Source organism: Phaethon lepturus, unplaced genomic scaffold (assembly GCF_000687285.1).
Source record: "Phaethon lepturus isolate BGI_N335 unplaced genomic scaffold, ASM68728v1 scaffold38305, whole genome shotgun sequence".
Classification (NCBI taxonomy): Eukaryota; Metazoa; Chordata; class Aves; order Phaethontiformes; family Phaethontidae; genus Phaethon; species Phaethon lepturus.
In genome coordinates, this window is record NW_010539116.1 from 12,337 (window position 1) to 28,481 (window position 16,145).

The 16,145-nt window shown below is 38.9% G+C and overlaps 1 protein-coding gene across 1 annotated transcript in view; it reads left to right on the forward strand.

Annotated features, from left to right (window-relative positions):
- The window catches only part of MME (membrane metallo-endopeptidase), a gene marked incomplete at its 3' end in the record, with an annotated part of 29,662 nt that overhangs the window by 9,772 nt on the left and 3,745 nt on the right, over positions 1–16,145 (forward strand). The window contains exons 4-12 of the mRNA XM_010287022.1: positions 1,335–1,415; positions 2,147–2,242; positions 2,348–2,466; positions 3,495–3,560; positions 6,899–7,033; positions 9,362–9,463; positions 12,497–12,633; positions 12,733–12,826; positions 15,843–15,971. Of these exons, the coding sequence (XP_010285324.1) occupies positions 1,335–1,415; positions 2,147–2,242; positions 2,348–2,466; positions 3,495–3,560; positions 6,899–7,033; positions 9,362–9,463; positions 12,497–12,633; positions 12,733–12,826; positions 15,843–15,971 (959 nt within the window). The remainder of the gene's footprint in view (positions 1–1,334; positions 1,416–2,146; positions 2,243–2,347; positions 2,467–3,494; positions 3,561–6,898; positions 7,034–9,361; positions 9,464–12,496; positions 12,634–12,732; positions 12,827–15,842; positions 15,972–16,145) is intronic.

A 16,145-nucleotide genomic window follows, 5' to 3' on the forward strand; every position in this document is an offset into this window, starting at 1 on the left:
CTCTATGTGCTCATCTGCATATTGTAACAGCTGAAATCCATATCATTACCCTCATGCACTAACAATAGCAGCCAAGATAGGTGAAGAAGAAAGAGGTCTGCCTGTGTCCAAGTCAGCTGAAATGCTGGAAGTTGCTCTGGCAGCCCAGTGTCTTGCATATCTATATTCCATCAGCTAAATCCCAAAGAGCCGGCAGGCAATTTTCTAACTAGTCACATCATAAACTTACAAATGTTCCTTTTTCCACAAAATGTAATAGTGTCAAATTGTCCATATTCCTCTTTTTCATATGAAAATAGCAGAGTCAAAGAAGTCAGTTTATACTCATGAAACGTTCTCCAAACCACCCTCTCCAGACTGAATAACCTTTTTTTACTTGGCGTATCTTCTGGATTTGCCAGGTTTGCAGTGTATGGATGCCATGGTGTTCCTTAGGCTCCAGTTTCTGTGGAGCAAAGCAACTGCAAAGTAGTCATTGGAGTAACTGTAAAGTAGTGGCAAGAGTGGGGCTGCCCCACAAGGGAAGGCGAGCCCGGAGCTGACTGTGACTCGAGGCAGGCAGGGACAGAGGCCTCACAGATCAGGGGCTCAGTCCCACAGGACCCAAACCAGAAGAGTGCAGCAGGTCCAGTGACAGTGACTGAGTACGACCAACAGCCCCACAATGACCAGACAAGTCCATAGTCATGCAGCAGGTCTCAGGCCAGGCAGGCAGGCAAGGTCCAGCATACCTACCAGAGTGTGGGCAAGGGGCTGACAACCAACAGGCATAGGGTGCACAAGTGAAGGCACCAGATGAGGCTTCTTACGGCTCTTTCTTACAATTTAGCTGTTTTCACAGAAGTACGATCCAGCATCACACAGCTTGCACCATACCAAGGCAGACCTTGAACACAAAACAGCTAAACTCCTGGCTGCAGTGAAGAGATTGCAGGTTAGAATTACAGGAAAAGATGGTTACAGGCTGGTCAGTGCAGTTAGAGCCTGGTAGTACACGTAGGGCCCTGACAGCAAGTCTCTTCACACAATAGCTTGGTCACCTAAAACTGTCCCTGAAAAGTCAGAGCATTTGTATTTTGTCAGGGGTGATCCACAGGGTATCTGACTCCTTTATGCTCAACATATTAAGACAGACTGATGTAATTGCAAGCCATATACTCTCCAGAGCTTTTCCTCCTCAGCTTTTGAAAGGCAAAGCTTCCCTGGAATTTGAGATGGATGTGGAGTACTACTATCCACCCTCTGGTCCTCAGGATGGTATCCACTATGGTTCCTTCAGTACCTTTCCAATAAAGATCAGACATTAAGGTATATTTGTGGTCTGTGTGTTTCAGATGTCCTCGACACACCAAGCAGTAATGATATAACAGCAGTGCAGAAGGCAAAAACTCTGTATAGATCGTGCATAAATGAAAGTAAGTGTCTCCTGAAGTTTTTGCACATAGGATATATAAATACCATCCACAGACTCCCACCTTCACAGTCAGCTATACCTATATCCTCCTAGTTTCTGTGCATAATCTTTCAGAAATTCTTCACAAAAACTAAGTGTATCCATTCTATAGAGTCAAATGAAAATGCAAATAGTAAAATCAGTATTGCATCTCCTGTTTTACTAGCTTTGATATTTTAGGTGAGATTACATTACTCTTCAGTTATCAGTTTGCTGTAGATATTTAAACTCAAATCCTTTCAGTTAAATGTGGGTTAACTTTTGTAGAAATTATCAGGGATGAGGTGGAAAATAACTGGCATACCAGGCTTCTAGGAAGACAGGGAGATCATTTATTTCAAGAGTTTGAGCTAGATGCTGACACTAGAATGAGAAGCAGTAAAACAGTTAGCAGTGCTTCCTAAATCATGTTTTTATAGTTTCTATAATATTATTAATACTTCTTAAAACTATTATTTCAAGCTATCTGCAGAATGAAAATACAGTTGTTCTTCAATGTCACAGTCACAAGGATTTACATATGCTGTTTGCAGTCATGACTGAAACAGTTTTTTAATTAAATGTTAAAGCACAGTCATACATCAGAGCATACTCCTATTGTGGTGGTATACTCATATATTATAACTCATTATAATAGTATAACATTTGTGTATTTTAAAGTGTCATGGTAACTCATTTTATTTTTCCCAAAAGCTACCATTGATAGCAGAGGTGGAAGGCCTTTAATCAGTTTATTGCCACAAGTATCTGACTGGCCTGTAGCAACAACTAACTGGGATTCTTCCTATGGTAAGATAATCTGTGCTTATTTCCTTTTCAGTTAAAATTTCTCAATTACTGTACTTCTCATTGCTTACCAAAAATACAGACTGAGTATACCTTTCATTTGCTTAGGTACTGCTTGGACAGCTGAGACAGCTATTGCACAGCTGAACTCCAGATACGGAAAAAAGGTCCTTATTAATTTTTTTGTTGGCACAGATGATAAAAATTCCACAGCACACATCATTCATGTAAGTCTCCCTGGGTGGCATTGCCTTGTTGATCATAAAAGTGCAGCAAAATAGCTAGAAGCATAGACATAAATGTTAGTCAGGAGAAACATCAGTGATTTGCATTTTACCTAAGTTGTAGATTTATTTGTGCATCTATGTAGTTTTCAAACTTAAATTACCAGTTTCACAGTGCACTGTCCGTTCTCAAAGTTAACATCTTTATTCCGTGCACTCATACACTGTTATTCTCCAGTGAGATGAGAATAATTGTGACATATATAGACATACAGACACAATTTATGTGTATGCTGGACAGAAGACAGACATGATCTACTTATATATGCATGCAAGCAAATAAGTAAACATGATCTCCTTACCATGTACTTCAGGCAGAAATCTCTGTCACTGAAAACCTGGGCTATGGTCCCAATGGCAGAAAGCCCACAAGAGGGTTGTGTTTTTACAAGGTATTCAGATGCCAAAGTACTAACGGGACCTGCAGTCAGCTGGCACAGCTATGAAAGTGGCTGAGGACATTTGCATAAGGAGTATGTCGAGAGTGCCCTACCTGTAAGTGTAAGACGATCTCTGAAAATGGAAAACCCAGAGGAAGACAGTATTACACGTGGTGAATCTTCACCAGCTACTTCTGAGGCGCAACAGTTACAAGAGCAAAGGTCTAATCTTTCTTGTCAATAGGTAGATAGATCCTTGACTACGTTGCATGTGTGAGTTCCAAAGATGCAGTAACTGCCTTGCTTGTCTGTGGACTCTTTTGTCTTCTGTACATCCACTGTTTTCACACTGGTTACGCATAGCATGCATTGTTCAGCAACAGAAAAGAAAAAGACTGAAAAGAAAGACAGGAAGTGTAAGGAGAGTGAAAAGAGGGAAAGGAGGGGAACAGGGTGAGAGGGAAACTCCCCTTTGGCCAGAAGATAATTTGGCAAGAATGAAGCATCAGCAACCTGTCATTGACAAAATAATAATACAATGCTATGCCATTTTGTCCTTAAGCACTTTTTAATTTTTATTTCCATTTATAGATTGATCAGCCTGGGCTTGGCCTGCCTTCTCGTGACTACTACGAATGCACTGGTGCATATAAAGAGGTAAAATGAAGCTGACGGATCACTGACTAGATTTTAGAAGTTTTAGCCTGTATTTTCAAGCCAGACATAGCCTCAAGAGTGGGAATAGACAAAGAGCAGGAACAGTCCTTCCCCAAAGAGATTCCAGTACTGCCTCTGGGACACATCACTGGGAGAACTGGGGAAACTGGAATAGAAAGGTAATAGTGATGAGCATTTAAACAAGGTTGATCTGCAGGTGAGACTAGCATGTGTGACAGATTGGAGAAAGACGTTCTAACATGGGTAGGCGCGCAAGACAGCAGGAGAGCTGAAAGAGAATACAGAGGAATTAGATTAAGGGCAAGTAGAAATAAGTTAGCTAAGAATGGGAGGGAGTGTAACAAGTGTCCTGAAGATGACGTGTTACAATACTATGCCATAAGTATTAGTGACCTAGTTTGATCTTCCTGGCAGCACTAGGAGCCAAGGGGGTTTTGTCTAGGCTCCAGTTGCCAGTACATACCAATTGTCTCTGCACCAGATGAGAAGACTGCATGTTCCTCTGGCATCACTACACCCCAGACATCCACACAGTCTGCCTTCCTGTGTCCCTTCTCTTCCGTTCTTCTTGTAATCGCTGAACATGTATGTGGAAGAAAAGTACTAGCTTTTCCAGGCCATTCCTGTATGATTATGCAAGTCAGAAGAGGGACAGCTACTTGATGTTTTAGGACCTCTTGGAAAGAGATAAACAAGACAAAATTTGTTATACAACTTCTGCCAGGCTTCACAGCTGTATCAAGAGATACCTCATAACTGACAAAGTTGTATTAAGATAGAACATGAGTGCTTATGGATCACCCCTGTTCTGTCACCACAGAAAGGATGCCATTTCTGAACTACGATCGATTGGCAAGTGCTGCAGGTGTCAGTGGAGTCCAGGTGGACTACTTGTATCACTAATGGGCTTAGAAAGGAAAAAAGAATCATTCAGAACCAAAGACACACTTTTCTGCATGAAAGATCTGAAAAGATCACAGTCCCCTAAGTCAGCTGCTGAATGAAAATGCAGTAGCTAAAGTATGTGATATCATAGAAATTGCTTCAGATACCTAAAATTTCATACGAATTTCATATGATCTTCTTTAATTCATGTTTAGTTATTATTCGTATGCACTTTCATTAACCTGTTAGCACTGACACTGTGTATCCCTTGTCACTAATCTTCGATGTGCTTTAAGTGCTTGAGAGCTGAAGTATGTGTATTTGCTGAAGTCATGTAGCTGAAACTGCTACCACAGTAGCCTTTAATTAGCCAGTTTTCTTCCATGTAATTAAATGCAGAAGCGATGAGAAAGCATACAAAACATTTTGGTTTTGTAGGTATTTTGCTGACTCGCTAACAGTTAATACTCTAATACTGATTATATTTAATTACAGTTCATATGCTAGTAAAGACAATCATTACCGTATTAACTGTTGTTACATTATTATCACATGTTTTTTGGCCTCTAGGAGCTGGGTCATGTATCACAGTTTGCTCCCTTCCTTGTATTACAGCCACTGCAGCACTAAAAGACAATTCCCATTCTAATCTCTGACCTACCTGAAAGTATCATACTACTTTCCACTGCTGGAAAGTAGAGGAGGAAGTATTTTAAAAAACCCAGAGATTTATCTCTGAAAGGCAGATTCAAAACATTCTTACAAGCATGAATACTTCAAGCGAGATACGTTTCTCCTTTCAATCCCTGCACTCTGATAGCAGCCTTTTCTTGGCTTTGTGTCCTGCTGTGTCATTCTACTCTGAGCTGTACCTAGCAAACAAGGTATTTGCCTCCTGCACTTTAACCTCTGGCTTTGTCAGGACTTCCCACCACAAAGCTACAAGTGGAATCTGTGAACAAGGTATTTTTTAAATCTTTTGTAGGATATATGACTCCTCTGCTCATACAGGAGTTATTCTGACGTCTAAGTTCCCACTAAAATATCTGAGAGTATATATACAGTCCATCTGAAATTAGCTGACTTAGTTCTTTGCTACCTGACCATACAATGATCTGCACTTTAGGCTAAAAATAAAGTCCATTGTTTGGTACCTGAAGACCTCTGTCGACTGACAGGTTTGGGGTGATGTCAGTACTGAATTTTTATAAATTGTATTTGGATACTTTAAAATGGTATTTACAGTCTTGGTATGCACTGTCTTCTGTGACTTTTAGCTGTCATTGGTTTCATGAGCTTTTCTCTTTCTGGTAAAATAATCTCTCTCAATTAAAAATAACACTTCAGGATGCTGTGAGGCACCTGTCTTTTTGAAGTCTGCTGTCAGGACTTCTCATGAGCTGCTCAGAGTCTTCCAGCGCACCCCGCTGTTAGAGCACAGCACTGTTGGTAGGTAGGAGAGGCTGACAGGAGATGGATGGCAAGGAAGGTAGTTATCAAAATGGCTGTAAAAATGTAGCACTCGTTAAAGGGGTGCATCCTGCTGCCTCAGGAGCTGAACATACTAAAATATTTCTATTAATAAAGTTGATGACATGCACATCTTATTAATCCTAAGTTTTATCACTGTTTTAGTAATTATGCTATTTTGCATAAAATAGATTTATTATTAGATAGCTAATCTAATATTATGGGCTTTTATTTGCACTTAAGAAGCATATTGAAAACAGCATTTCTGTTGATAGAAAAATGAGTGTGGCTTAAAGAGGAATTAGAAGTATTAAGTTCCATAAAATATAATGAGATCTGTAGATACTTAGTGTAACATTTAAGACACTATAATTCCATGTTTCCATTCTTATCCTTGGTGAATTCTGATATGTTAATTTTAATATATACTATATTGTCTATAGTATATCTCGGTATACTAAATTCAGATACAGCAACATGATTTCTAAATGTTTCAAGAAGCAATTGAGGAGGTACACTGCTTCTGGGAGTAGTTTTCCCACAATGCTAATTCAATACAGTCCATCAGCATTTCACTCGGTTTTATGTTTCTGGGAACATTGCTCTTTGGAAACGGTATTTTTGGAAGATGTAATTAAAGTGAGCTAGAAAAAACATGGGTGATGGTTTAAATATGGACGTACAAATGTCTCATTTTAAATAATGAAAACACAGTGCAGTAGTTGAGTCTGTTTAGCTTTGAACAGTGCTACAAATTATATAGCAGTTTTCCATGAGGGAATTTTCAAAGTTAATTTCTATTTATGATCTAACAGCATTTCAGAATAAATTACTATTAAACTATTTAAGAAAGGGATGAAGAACTATAGTACATAAAAATGAAGATGAAATCTTAAAGATAATCAAGATATGCTATACTTTGAAGAGTTTTGTCTTTAAAATGTATGTATTTTTTCCTGCAGGCATGTTCTGCCTATGTTGATTTCATGATTTCTGTAGCTAAATTAATCCTACAAGAAAGAAATATTTCTTTCAATGAGAGCGAGATTTCTGAACAAATGAAAAGAGTTATGGACCTGGAGAAAGAGATTGCCAATGTAAGAAAAACATTTTTAAAGTATCCTTTAAATAAGTGACTTTTTTCTTAATACCTAAGAAAGCTAACTGTAAGCTAAGTTACTTGCTAATCCTATTTTGTGGGACCAAAAGCTGTCCAAAAATGTATGGGGCGTGGAACACCTAAGAGGAACATACAGTAAAAAAGACATGCCTTCTAAGGAGCAAGGGAAAATATTTGAGTTAGCTGTTTTCCAAATAGCAAAATGTTTTCTCCTAATCTGTTCACAGAAGCCCTTCAAGAGAAAAAAGAGAGAGCAAAAGAGAGAAAGACTTGGTTTGTGTTTAGTCTGTTTCAGAAAGTGAGTTTTGGGCGATGCTTTCAGGCCTCTTCTCTCTTTGTCCTGTTTTCCCTGTGGGCTGTTTGGTTATTCCCAACCCTTGGCCTGCCATGCAACACAAAGTCATGTTTGTCCTGCACAAGCTGCTCCACAATGCTGATAGTTCCAAGTGCATTGTTAATTAAATGCGGTTCTCCACTAAAGTATGGCATGGAGAAATAGCTAGAATTTCAACTTGCACAGAGAAAAACAAATGGAAATTCAGGCATTCATGAGCAAAAATGTGGCTTATGATTATTAAACATTTCAGAAGCTGAGGATGTGTGTAAAACAAGCCAAATACAAGCTTTCTAGCTTCAGCTACTTTTCAAGTTGCACTGATAGTAAGGGCACATGTTTGGCAGAGGAAAGCCTTCCCCCCATTTGTATAAACTAAAACCATCTGATTTTGATTTTCTTCACATTTTCCTGAGAAACACACCTCTGTGCTTAAATCAGAGATGAAAAATTATTACAAGAAAAGGAATTAATTGGAGAAATATTAGAAGGGGAGTACAAAAGGAAAACACAACTGAAATGTGTCTACAGCAGTTGCTGCTGGTAGAGAGTACAGCTGGTGGTGGGTAAGCTGCTATTGCCTCACTTTTTAACCTCTTTCATCAAAAAAAGCACCAGTCTGAACATTACTGGAAGATAGCTGGCATTGTGCTCTTGGGAATTCATTAAAGAAAAGGCCGAAGAATTACTGAATGCACAACAGATTAAGGAAGAGGACGCAGAGAGAAATCTTTCTTAAAAAAGGATAGAGAAATATAAAAACAGACTTGGCATGACTGATTTTTCAAAGCAGTTTAAATGGGTAAACTCTACTCTTCTTGTTCCTGACCGAGCCAGTTAAGAGTACTTGAGGCAGTAGTGATGTAGGTTTGCCCGTGAATTACTCTCATGGATCACAAGATCACTCTTTTCCCATAGTCATTTGTGTACCCGCATTTTCTCTTTGTCATCAATAAACGTGGAAGTTAAAAGGGGGTGGAGTATGAGGGGAGCACGTGCTGATGCTATCACAAAGGTACTTATGCATGAGAGCAAAGCTCTGAAAGAGGATACAAGAATGCACTTCAGAAACCTGCAGAAGCATCCTAGCAAGGGACACACTAGTTTGAGGGAAAGAACAGAAAGATATCCAAGAACAGAGACCAAGGGAGTAGTTACCATGAGGTGCTGGTTTTGCCTCCTCTCAGTCTACCTTGTCCGCACCCTAATTCCAGAGACCTCCCTTCTGACACTTGCTGTCTAGAGACTCCAGTGACACCACCACGGACACAGCTCTCTGTCAGTCAGGCAGTTTTATTGTCTATAAGAAATGGCCCTAATACAGTCATGCCATTAAGGTGATAACGTATGCACATTGTTAACATGCTGGTGCAAAACCACATTGCCTAGAATAATACAAAGCTTATTTGAGTTCTGACTCCCTTTCTATACAGTGGTTCCAGAAAGAACACATCAGATAGGTAGCACACACATCCTGATCAGAGTGCTCACACTGCATTCCCACCACAGCATACTGGTCACCCTGTACTCAATAAATACATCTCCTTTATTCCCTTCTCCCAGAATTTTGCACCTTGCATCATTCCATGAATATCATGAGCACTTTCTTGTGTTGAGTGTATCTATTGGTAGGTAACAGTGTCTACTCAGTGCTTTGAGCGGTCTATGTTCCAATCAGTGTTCCTGCACTGCCTGAGTTTTTGATGCTCTTAACAGAAAACAAATCCAAAAAGTAAGCTCCATTTTACTGTCAGAAACTTAGTTTATTTAATCTTTTATATGCTTTTTAATTTGTGAAATGCTGTCCATATTTACATGTAAGGTACTTTACAGTTAATGCAAACATATGTATTAATGTAATGTATTAAGCCAGAAATACTCACTTTCTTCTTGTTACTTCCACTTGCAAAAATTCCTGTGAACTGACTCAATGTGGTTAATAATTTTCTCATGATTAACTTTGATTGATAGGCAACAACAAAACCTGAAGACAGAAATGATCCACTTTTGCTGTACAATAAAATGACCTTGGCACAACTCCAAAAAAACTTCTCATTGGAAATCAATCATAAGGTGAGTGATCCATAATCTGATACTTTAACTTCTAATTTATGACTGATGAGATTAAACAATGAAGCCTGACAGTTTCTTTTAAAGACAGTTCTTGAGCTTAGACGTATTTGAAATTGAACAGGATACCCGGTGTGCACACTATATGACCTAAACATCTGGAGACATTAAGCTGTATGTAAAAGACTGTGCTCTGTACCCACTGTTTCTAACTTGAAGGCAGATCTTGCCCTCTGCTTCAACACGAAGAGATGGAAAACGACAAAGGAAAAAACCCCACCATGAGTTTGACTTATCCTCATGGATTCAGATGGTAAATCTTGCAAAATTTGCACATATATAACCCTTGCTGGAAATCAGGAGAGTATTCTTTGCACAGTACAAATAAATTCCCTTCCTGTAATTACCACAGCAGCTCCAGAGGGCCTAGGACAACAGTTAAGACTCTAGCCACCAATTGATTCAAATGTGTTGTAGTGTGACCACTCAGGCCCGCTCTGTTTATCCAGAGCTGCAGATTCAGAACAAGAAGTCCCGTTTTTCCAACATTTCCGCTGTAAGATGGGCTCCCAACGGAAGCGGAAAGGAGCCCAGGAAGTCATGACTATGAATTGGGAAGGTTCTCCCCATTCCTCCCACTGCAGCTCCCCCAGCATGTTTCAGCTCTGCCTTTTCTCTTATCCTGATCCATGTGCCATTTGTGCAGTGTAACCTTTAATTCATGTCACCACAAAGTCCATCTAAAGAATGGCTAAAGATTTGATAACGTAGTTTTATCACAAATGATTTCTACATCAGTACCTTGCACGACAGGCAAGCAGGTGAACTAATGATGTGTCACATGGAAAGCACTGTGGTCTGACTGGCAGGAGTGCATTATTGAGTCTTTTGAGGCAGTAAGATACTATGAAATACTATTATTCCTACCACAACTTCATAATCACTGCTATTTTTATTGACTTTAAATTCTTCAACTTTAAATTATGTGACAGTTCACTTCTGCCTAGCTTAATTTGTTTCATGATTTACCTTCTCCCACAGGTCTTAGTTGAACAGCTACCATTACAGTCAAAATGTCAGAAACTAACTTCTGTTGTCACAGAATGGTATTGCCATGGTTATTTTTAGTTCCTGGGGAGTGCTGCAGATCAGCAATAATCATCTGCTCTAAATTTATCCAAAAATGCTCAAAAGACACATGATGGGAGTTGGTAGCATTGTTGTAATGGTCTAAGGATAGAACAGTAATTATTCCTAAGATTAGCTTGAAGTTTGCTGCTTCTCTTTCAAACCTGAAGTGATGCTATTCCTGAAAGCTTATCTGCTTTCCTCAGCTACATTAGTTTGTCTGATGAAAGACATCATTACCTTTCTAATAAAACTTTCCTCTCAAAAGATACAGACTGGGAAAAATCACCAATACTTTTCAAAGTAATAGGCATAAAAAAAAAAATTAACAAAAAAAATTTATGAAAAAAGTACAAATATTATTTGCTTTTCTTAAATGTAACTCCTTCCTTTTCGTTACTAAAATGAGTACCTACCCAGTGTGGTAAGAGCACTGAGTAGCTTGAGAGTTTTGATGATTATTTGCAGCTTCTGTTCTGAACCACTTTCTCAGTCAAATGGTGGTCTGCAGAAGCCATGGATTAGCAAACCTTGGGCCAATATGGAGAATTTGAAGCAGTGTGTATAGAGTTAGCTGTAACATCAGTGTCATTTACTAAAAAATGAATGGGGAAATTGGAGGAATATGTAACATTGTACAATCTACAGTATTCCAAGGGGAAGGATCTGTCTCTTTCAGTGGGTACCATGCAGAGGAAGGCAAGTAACACACTTAATACTTGTGAAAATACTTAGCTTGACATCAGCTGCAGGTGTGAACTTCCTGGGTAGGGGAATGCAGAGTTTGCAATCTCCCATGAATACTACTCTGTTGCTTTGGGTTCTGTGCCAGAGGAACAGCAACGTGGTTGCACGCAGTCTGGCTTCTTTGCCCCGTACAGCACGGCTGCAAGGCTCGGATCCCAGTGCTGCGCAGCGGGCAGTGACCACAGTCTGCGTTCTCTTAGTGACTCCGTGTTCTTCAGTCAGTCCCTTGACCCATCTACTGTCTCAGGCACATGATATTACTAACCAAAGACTTAGCAAAGGGAAATAAATTTTTCTCATCAGCAACCTAGTAAGAGTTGCCGGCTGAGAGTGCCCATGCACTAAAATAATGCTCTGTTCAGACTAGGTAGACACTACAGAATGAGAACTTAACCAAAAAGAATTTTCATAGGCACTGGGTCATGAAAGTAATGTGGGCCTCTCACAAAGGTGAACACCAGCTTAAAGAAAATCGGCTTAGGACCAGAGAGGCAGGAAACGAACATGAACTCTCCATCTGAGGTTCGTCTGTCACAGCGCTGCAGGCTGACCTGCTCACCAGTCAGTTGCTTCTCCGGTATCTCGTACTGCGGCATGCAGAGGAAAGTGCATTATAGCTACTGCCTCTAGTGTGTCTGTGTTAAAGCCTATTAAAATAAAGCCTTTTATGGACTTCAGAGTGCTTCAGGACAAGTCCTCACCATATGCTTCAGAACGGATTGTCAAATATACTAACAAATCTTACAGCTCCATAGATACAGAGATATATACTCTACTGAAAATCAGGCTTTGGGGCTTTTAATCATGCTTTGATTTAAAAGTTCTTAGCCAAATGCAGCAGAAAGGCAACTGAAAATTTTACTTCATGTACCATTTCTGCTTTTCCAGGCTAAAAGGAAGGGGTTGTAACATTAATTGTGTTAGTCTGAAATCAAAACAATGTCTCGACCCTTTCTGCTAAATACCACCCTATTTTAATAGGATTTCAGAGCACAGAGGATATAAATTATCTCAGATATGGCTCCATTTACAAGTAGCGCAGCTATTAGGAAAACTAAAGGCAGAGCATTTGTGTTATGCAAACATATTTAAACTGGAAAAAACAGCTAAGTACTATTTCTTTATGATTTAACCATGTAATACTGTGTATTGATTTTCCAGGTATTCAGTTGGTCAAAATTCATAAATGATATAATGTCAACTGTGCAAATTAACATTGAGAACACCGAACATGTCATTGTTTATGATCCAGAATACCTTATCAGGCTGAAGTCTATTCTTAATAAATACACTCCCAGGTAGGTATATTAGGTATTTTTGTAATTTGCATTTTGTTTCCAATAAAATTCAAAAGCCCAAAAACATTAACAGCTTATTATTGTTGTTTTGTTAAACAGAGACCTTCAAAATTACATGATCTGGCGATTTGTAATGGATCTTGTTAACAGCCTAAGCCGTAACTACAAGGACACAAGGAATGCTTTCCGTAAGGTGCAGAAATTAATCTCTTACTTTTTAAGTTGTAAAGATGATTTTTGTGAACCATAAAAAGATAATTTTTAATGTAGTATGTAAAAATTTAATGTATTTTGAATTTTGCACACAAAAGCTAGATGTGTTTGCTGAAGCTTCTGCTGGAGTGTACACGTAATTTATATGATATATGCTCAATAGCTGGAGTGGATTTCAAAAGCACTGTTCTGGTACTTTGTCTCCATGTTTTTCTGAATCTAAATTAATCCCCATTTTGATAACAGAACAGTCCCATTTATTTGCAAATTACTACAGTTCTGACTGATTTGTTACAAACTCTTCAGCATCCAAAGTAATAGATTCAAAGTCAAACACTATGGGCCCAATCTTGTTTTTCAATCATTTGAAATATCTGATCCTGACGATACTCTTTGAAGGAAATGCTGAGCAACTTCACAAACAGATTGGAGATGGAAGTCCTTTGTATTTGCACAGTAGAACTTTCTACTTTGTAAGTTTGCTGAGCTCCATTAAAAAAGGTTAAGGCCATTTTCTTATATCTGTTAGTGACATAATAAGCACTTTTACACTGATACGCAGCTTTTTAAGGAGTTTCTGCTTGTTACAGAAAAAGATAGTCATTACTGGAGAAGTTGACAAATGTTCAGTTTGGTCAGTTTTATATATCTAAACAGGGCAGTCTTATTCATTGATTATTTGTCTTTTTTCCCTACTCTTTAAAGTATGAAACTATTTTAATATAAAGCTTCATATTTGCTTAATCAGTATCATCAGGGAATACTATATTTTCCACTCTAGAAACAAAAGTCATCCCCCACTACATCTTAAGACTTCACTGAGGAATTTTCATTTAGAAAAATGTCATGTTTGAAGGAACAACAGAAAAAGATTTTACCATAGTCTGTGTATAGAAACATACAGTTGCCTGATAATTAATAATATATGATACAGTATAGCTGGAGCTTCTCACACTAAGTGCAGTTAGGTTTGCTTTCAAATATAAATGTTAGGACAGTTACACCATTCCATGAATCTCCCATTCCATTTTTCTTCTAGGTTGTGTGGCTAATTGGTCACTTACTCATCCAAAACTCCATTTGCTCTAAATACAGATTGCTTAAAATGTGCTACAGAAAGTACCAGAGTCCTAGCAGAAGGATCATTGGATCTGCAACTACCTCCTTAAGAAATTAGCGAAAAGATCTCAACAGATGACTAGACTGCATGTGTAAATGGGCGTATATGTGTAACTGAGGGGCTATGCTGTCACCCTAAATCACTTTCTTTGGTTCTCCATCTCAGGGTCAAATTGTCAGTGTTCACTCTAACATTGACGGTTGGACTTGATGATCTTAAAGGTCTTTTCCAACCTTAATGATTCTGTCATTTGTTCAAAATTGTGCCCTTCCAGCACATCCACTGTCAAGAAGCCCAGATATGGGGGTGGAAGAGCATGCAGAGTACTGTCATGACACTAGTTTAGTACTTACAGCTTCTGGGACTGTATCCTCAGCATACAGTTACTCCCACCAAACAAACAGATCAGTATCTTTCTTTTTTCACACGATTTGTTTAAAGGCAAAAAAATTCCATTTCTTGCGATTGTAGTTGAGAATTTATGGCCCATGAGGTCCAATTTCAGATGTGTCAGCATGGTACATGTACGAATCCACAGTAATGCATTTAAATTGCATGTTATTTTTACTAATAAGCAGGTACGTTTCCGTTGCTGTAGAAGATACCACTTTGGTCTTTCTTGTGCACCTCTGGTGGCACTAGGCTTACTTAAAAAGAGTCTAACTCAAGGTTCCTGTGGAGGGCCATCCTGGTCTGGTACAAGTCCACCATGGTCTCAAGTAGCCCTCAAAGTGAACTATGATTTGAGCAGCACAAAGTGATCTACCAGATTCTTCATTGCACAGTCACTCTGAATTAGTTTCTGAATTAGTTACTATTTTAATTAAGCTCAGTAGTGCTAATGTTTATTACTGGTTTTGCTTTAAGTTCAGGGGGAGAGGGGTTGTATTTACGTTTGCTATATAAGCAAATGATTACTGATGCAACCTGTTTGTGTGCAGGGAGCATCTAAGAAAGAAAGAGGTTAAGGATGACAGATTTTCTAGTCTGTTCAGCTATTTGTCAGTAATGAGTTACAAAAAAGCTCCAACATCACAGGCTCTTCAGGGAGACCTGCAGCAGACATCTCTGAGCTGTGTTGTACTGGTAACATTTTCAAAAGACCATTCCTGTGCCCCTAATGCTTTAGAGTGAAAAGAAACATTATTTTACTAGTAATTCAGTTCAAGGCGTAGCAGAGCTTTTAACACCAAAAGTCATTGATCTGTACCTCTGAAGAGATGGGTAGCTGCTTCATTGTGGAATATAAACTTCATTATAGAATGTGATTTCAGAGAATTGCACTATAATGACAGTGTCTGCTATATTCCTTGCATTCAGGTGTCATTCTGTTATATTACCCACTCAGCTTTATCACATATTTGTCCATTATCATGACAAAATCCTTGCATACCTTCTAGCAACATCACATAGAGTAAATGAGCTTCTACTTTGCAAGCTCCCAAAGGTGGGACGCTCTGACAGAAGCTGCTAGTTTGGTAGAAAACACAATCCTGCCACTGCAGGAATTAATTTGCTGCATAATCAGAAGGGCCCTGTCAGAGCTGGAACTGCAATACAGATCCCTGTTACACTGAAAGCTTTGTGTCAGGGTGTTCCTTTTTAACATCTCCATTCTTAGAGTAGTTTCCTTCTCTCTACCTTTTTAAAGGATAAAGAATATTGCTAATGATTCTCGTATGTCCTCAGCCTGTGACAGACGCTCCCATTACAGAGTGAGTCCACCTAACTGTCATAAACATAAATGTGAATTAAGTGCATGTATTTAAGGATGACTAGGCTCCTCTGAAACACACATCTGCCAGTCAGGCACCATTCTCCTTCACCTTCTGTGGGCCCAGATGTCACTGTTTTACCTAATGTTTATATTTCACAGGCACTTTATGGCACGACATCGGAAACTGCTGTGTGGCGTCGTTGCGCAAACTATGTCAATGGCAACATGGAGAATGCAGTGGGACGATTATATGTAGAGGAAGCATTTGCTGGAGACAGTAAACATGTGGTAAAGCTTTTAGCAAACTTAGCTTGTGTGCCATCTAAGCACCACTTAATTGTCACTTACCATGAAGTTCTTTACACTTTTTATTATCCTTTTCTACATAGCAGGTCACTTTCTAAAAAACCTAGCCTTCAGATTTGTTTCTTAATCAGTGTACCACTGAGGAGTAGCAGGAAT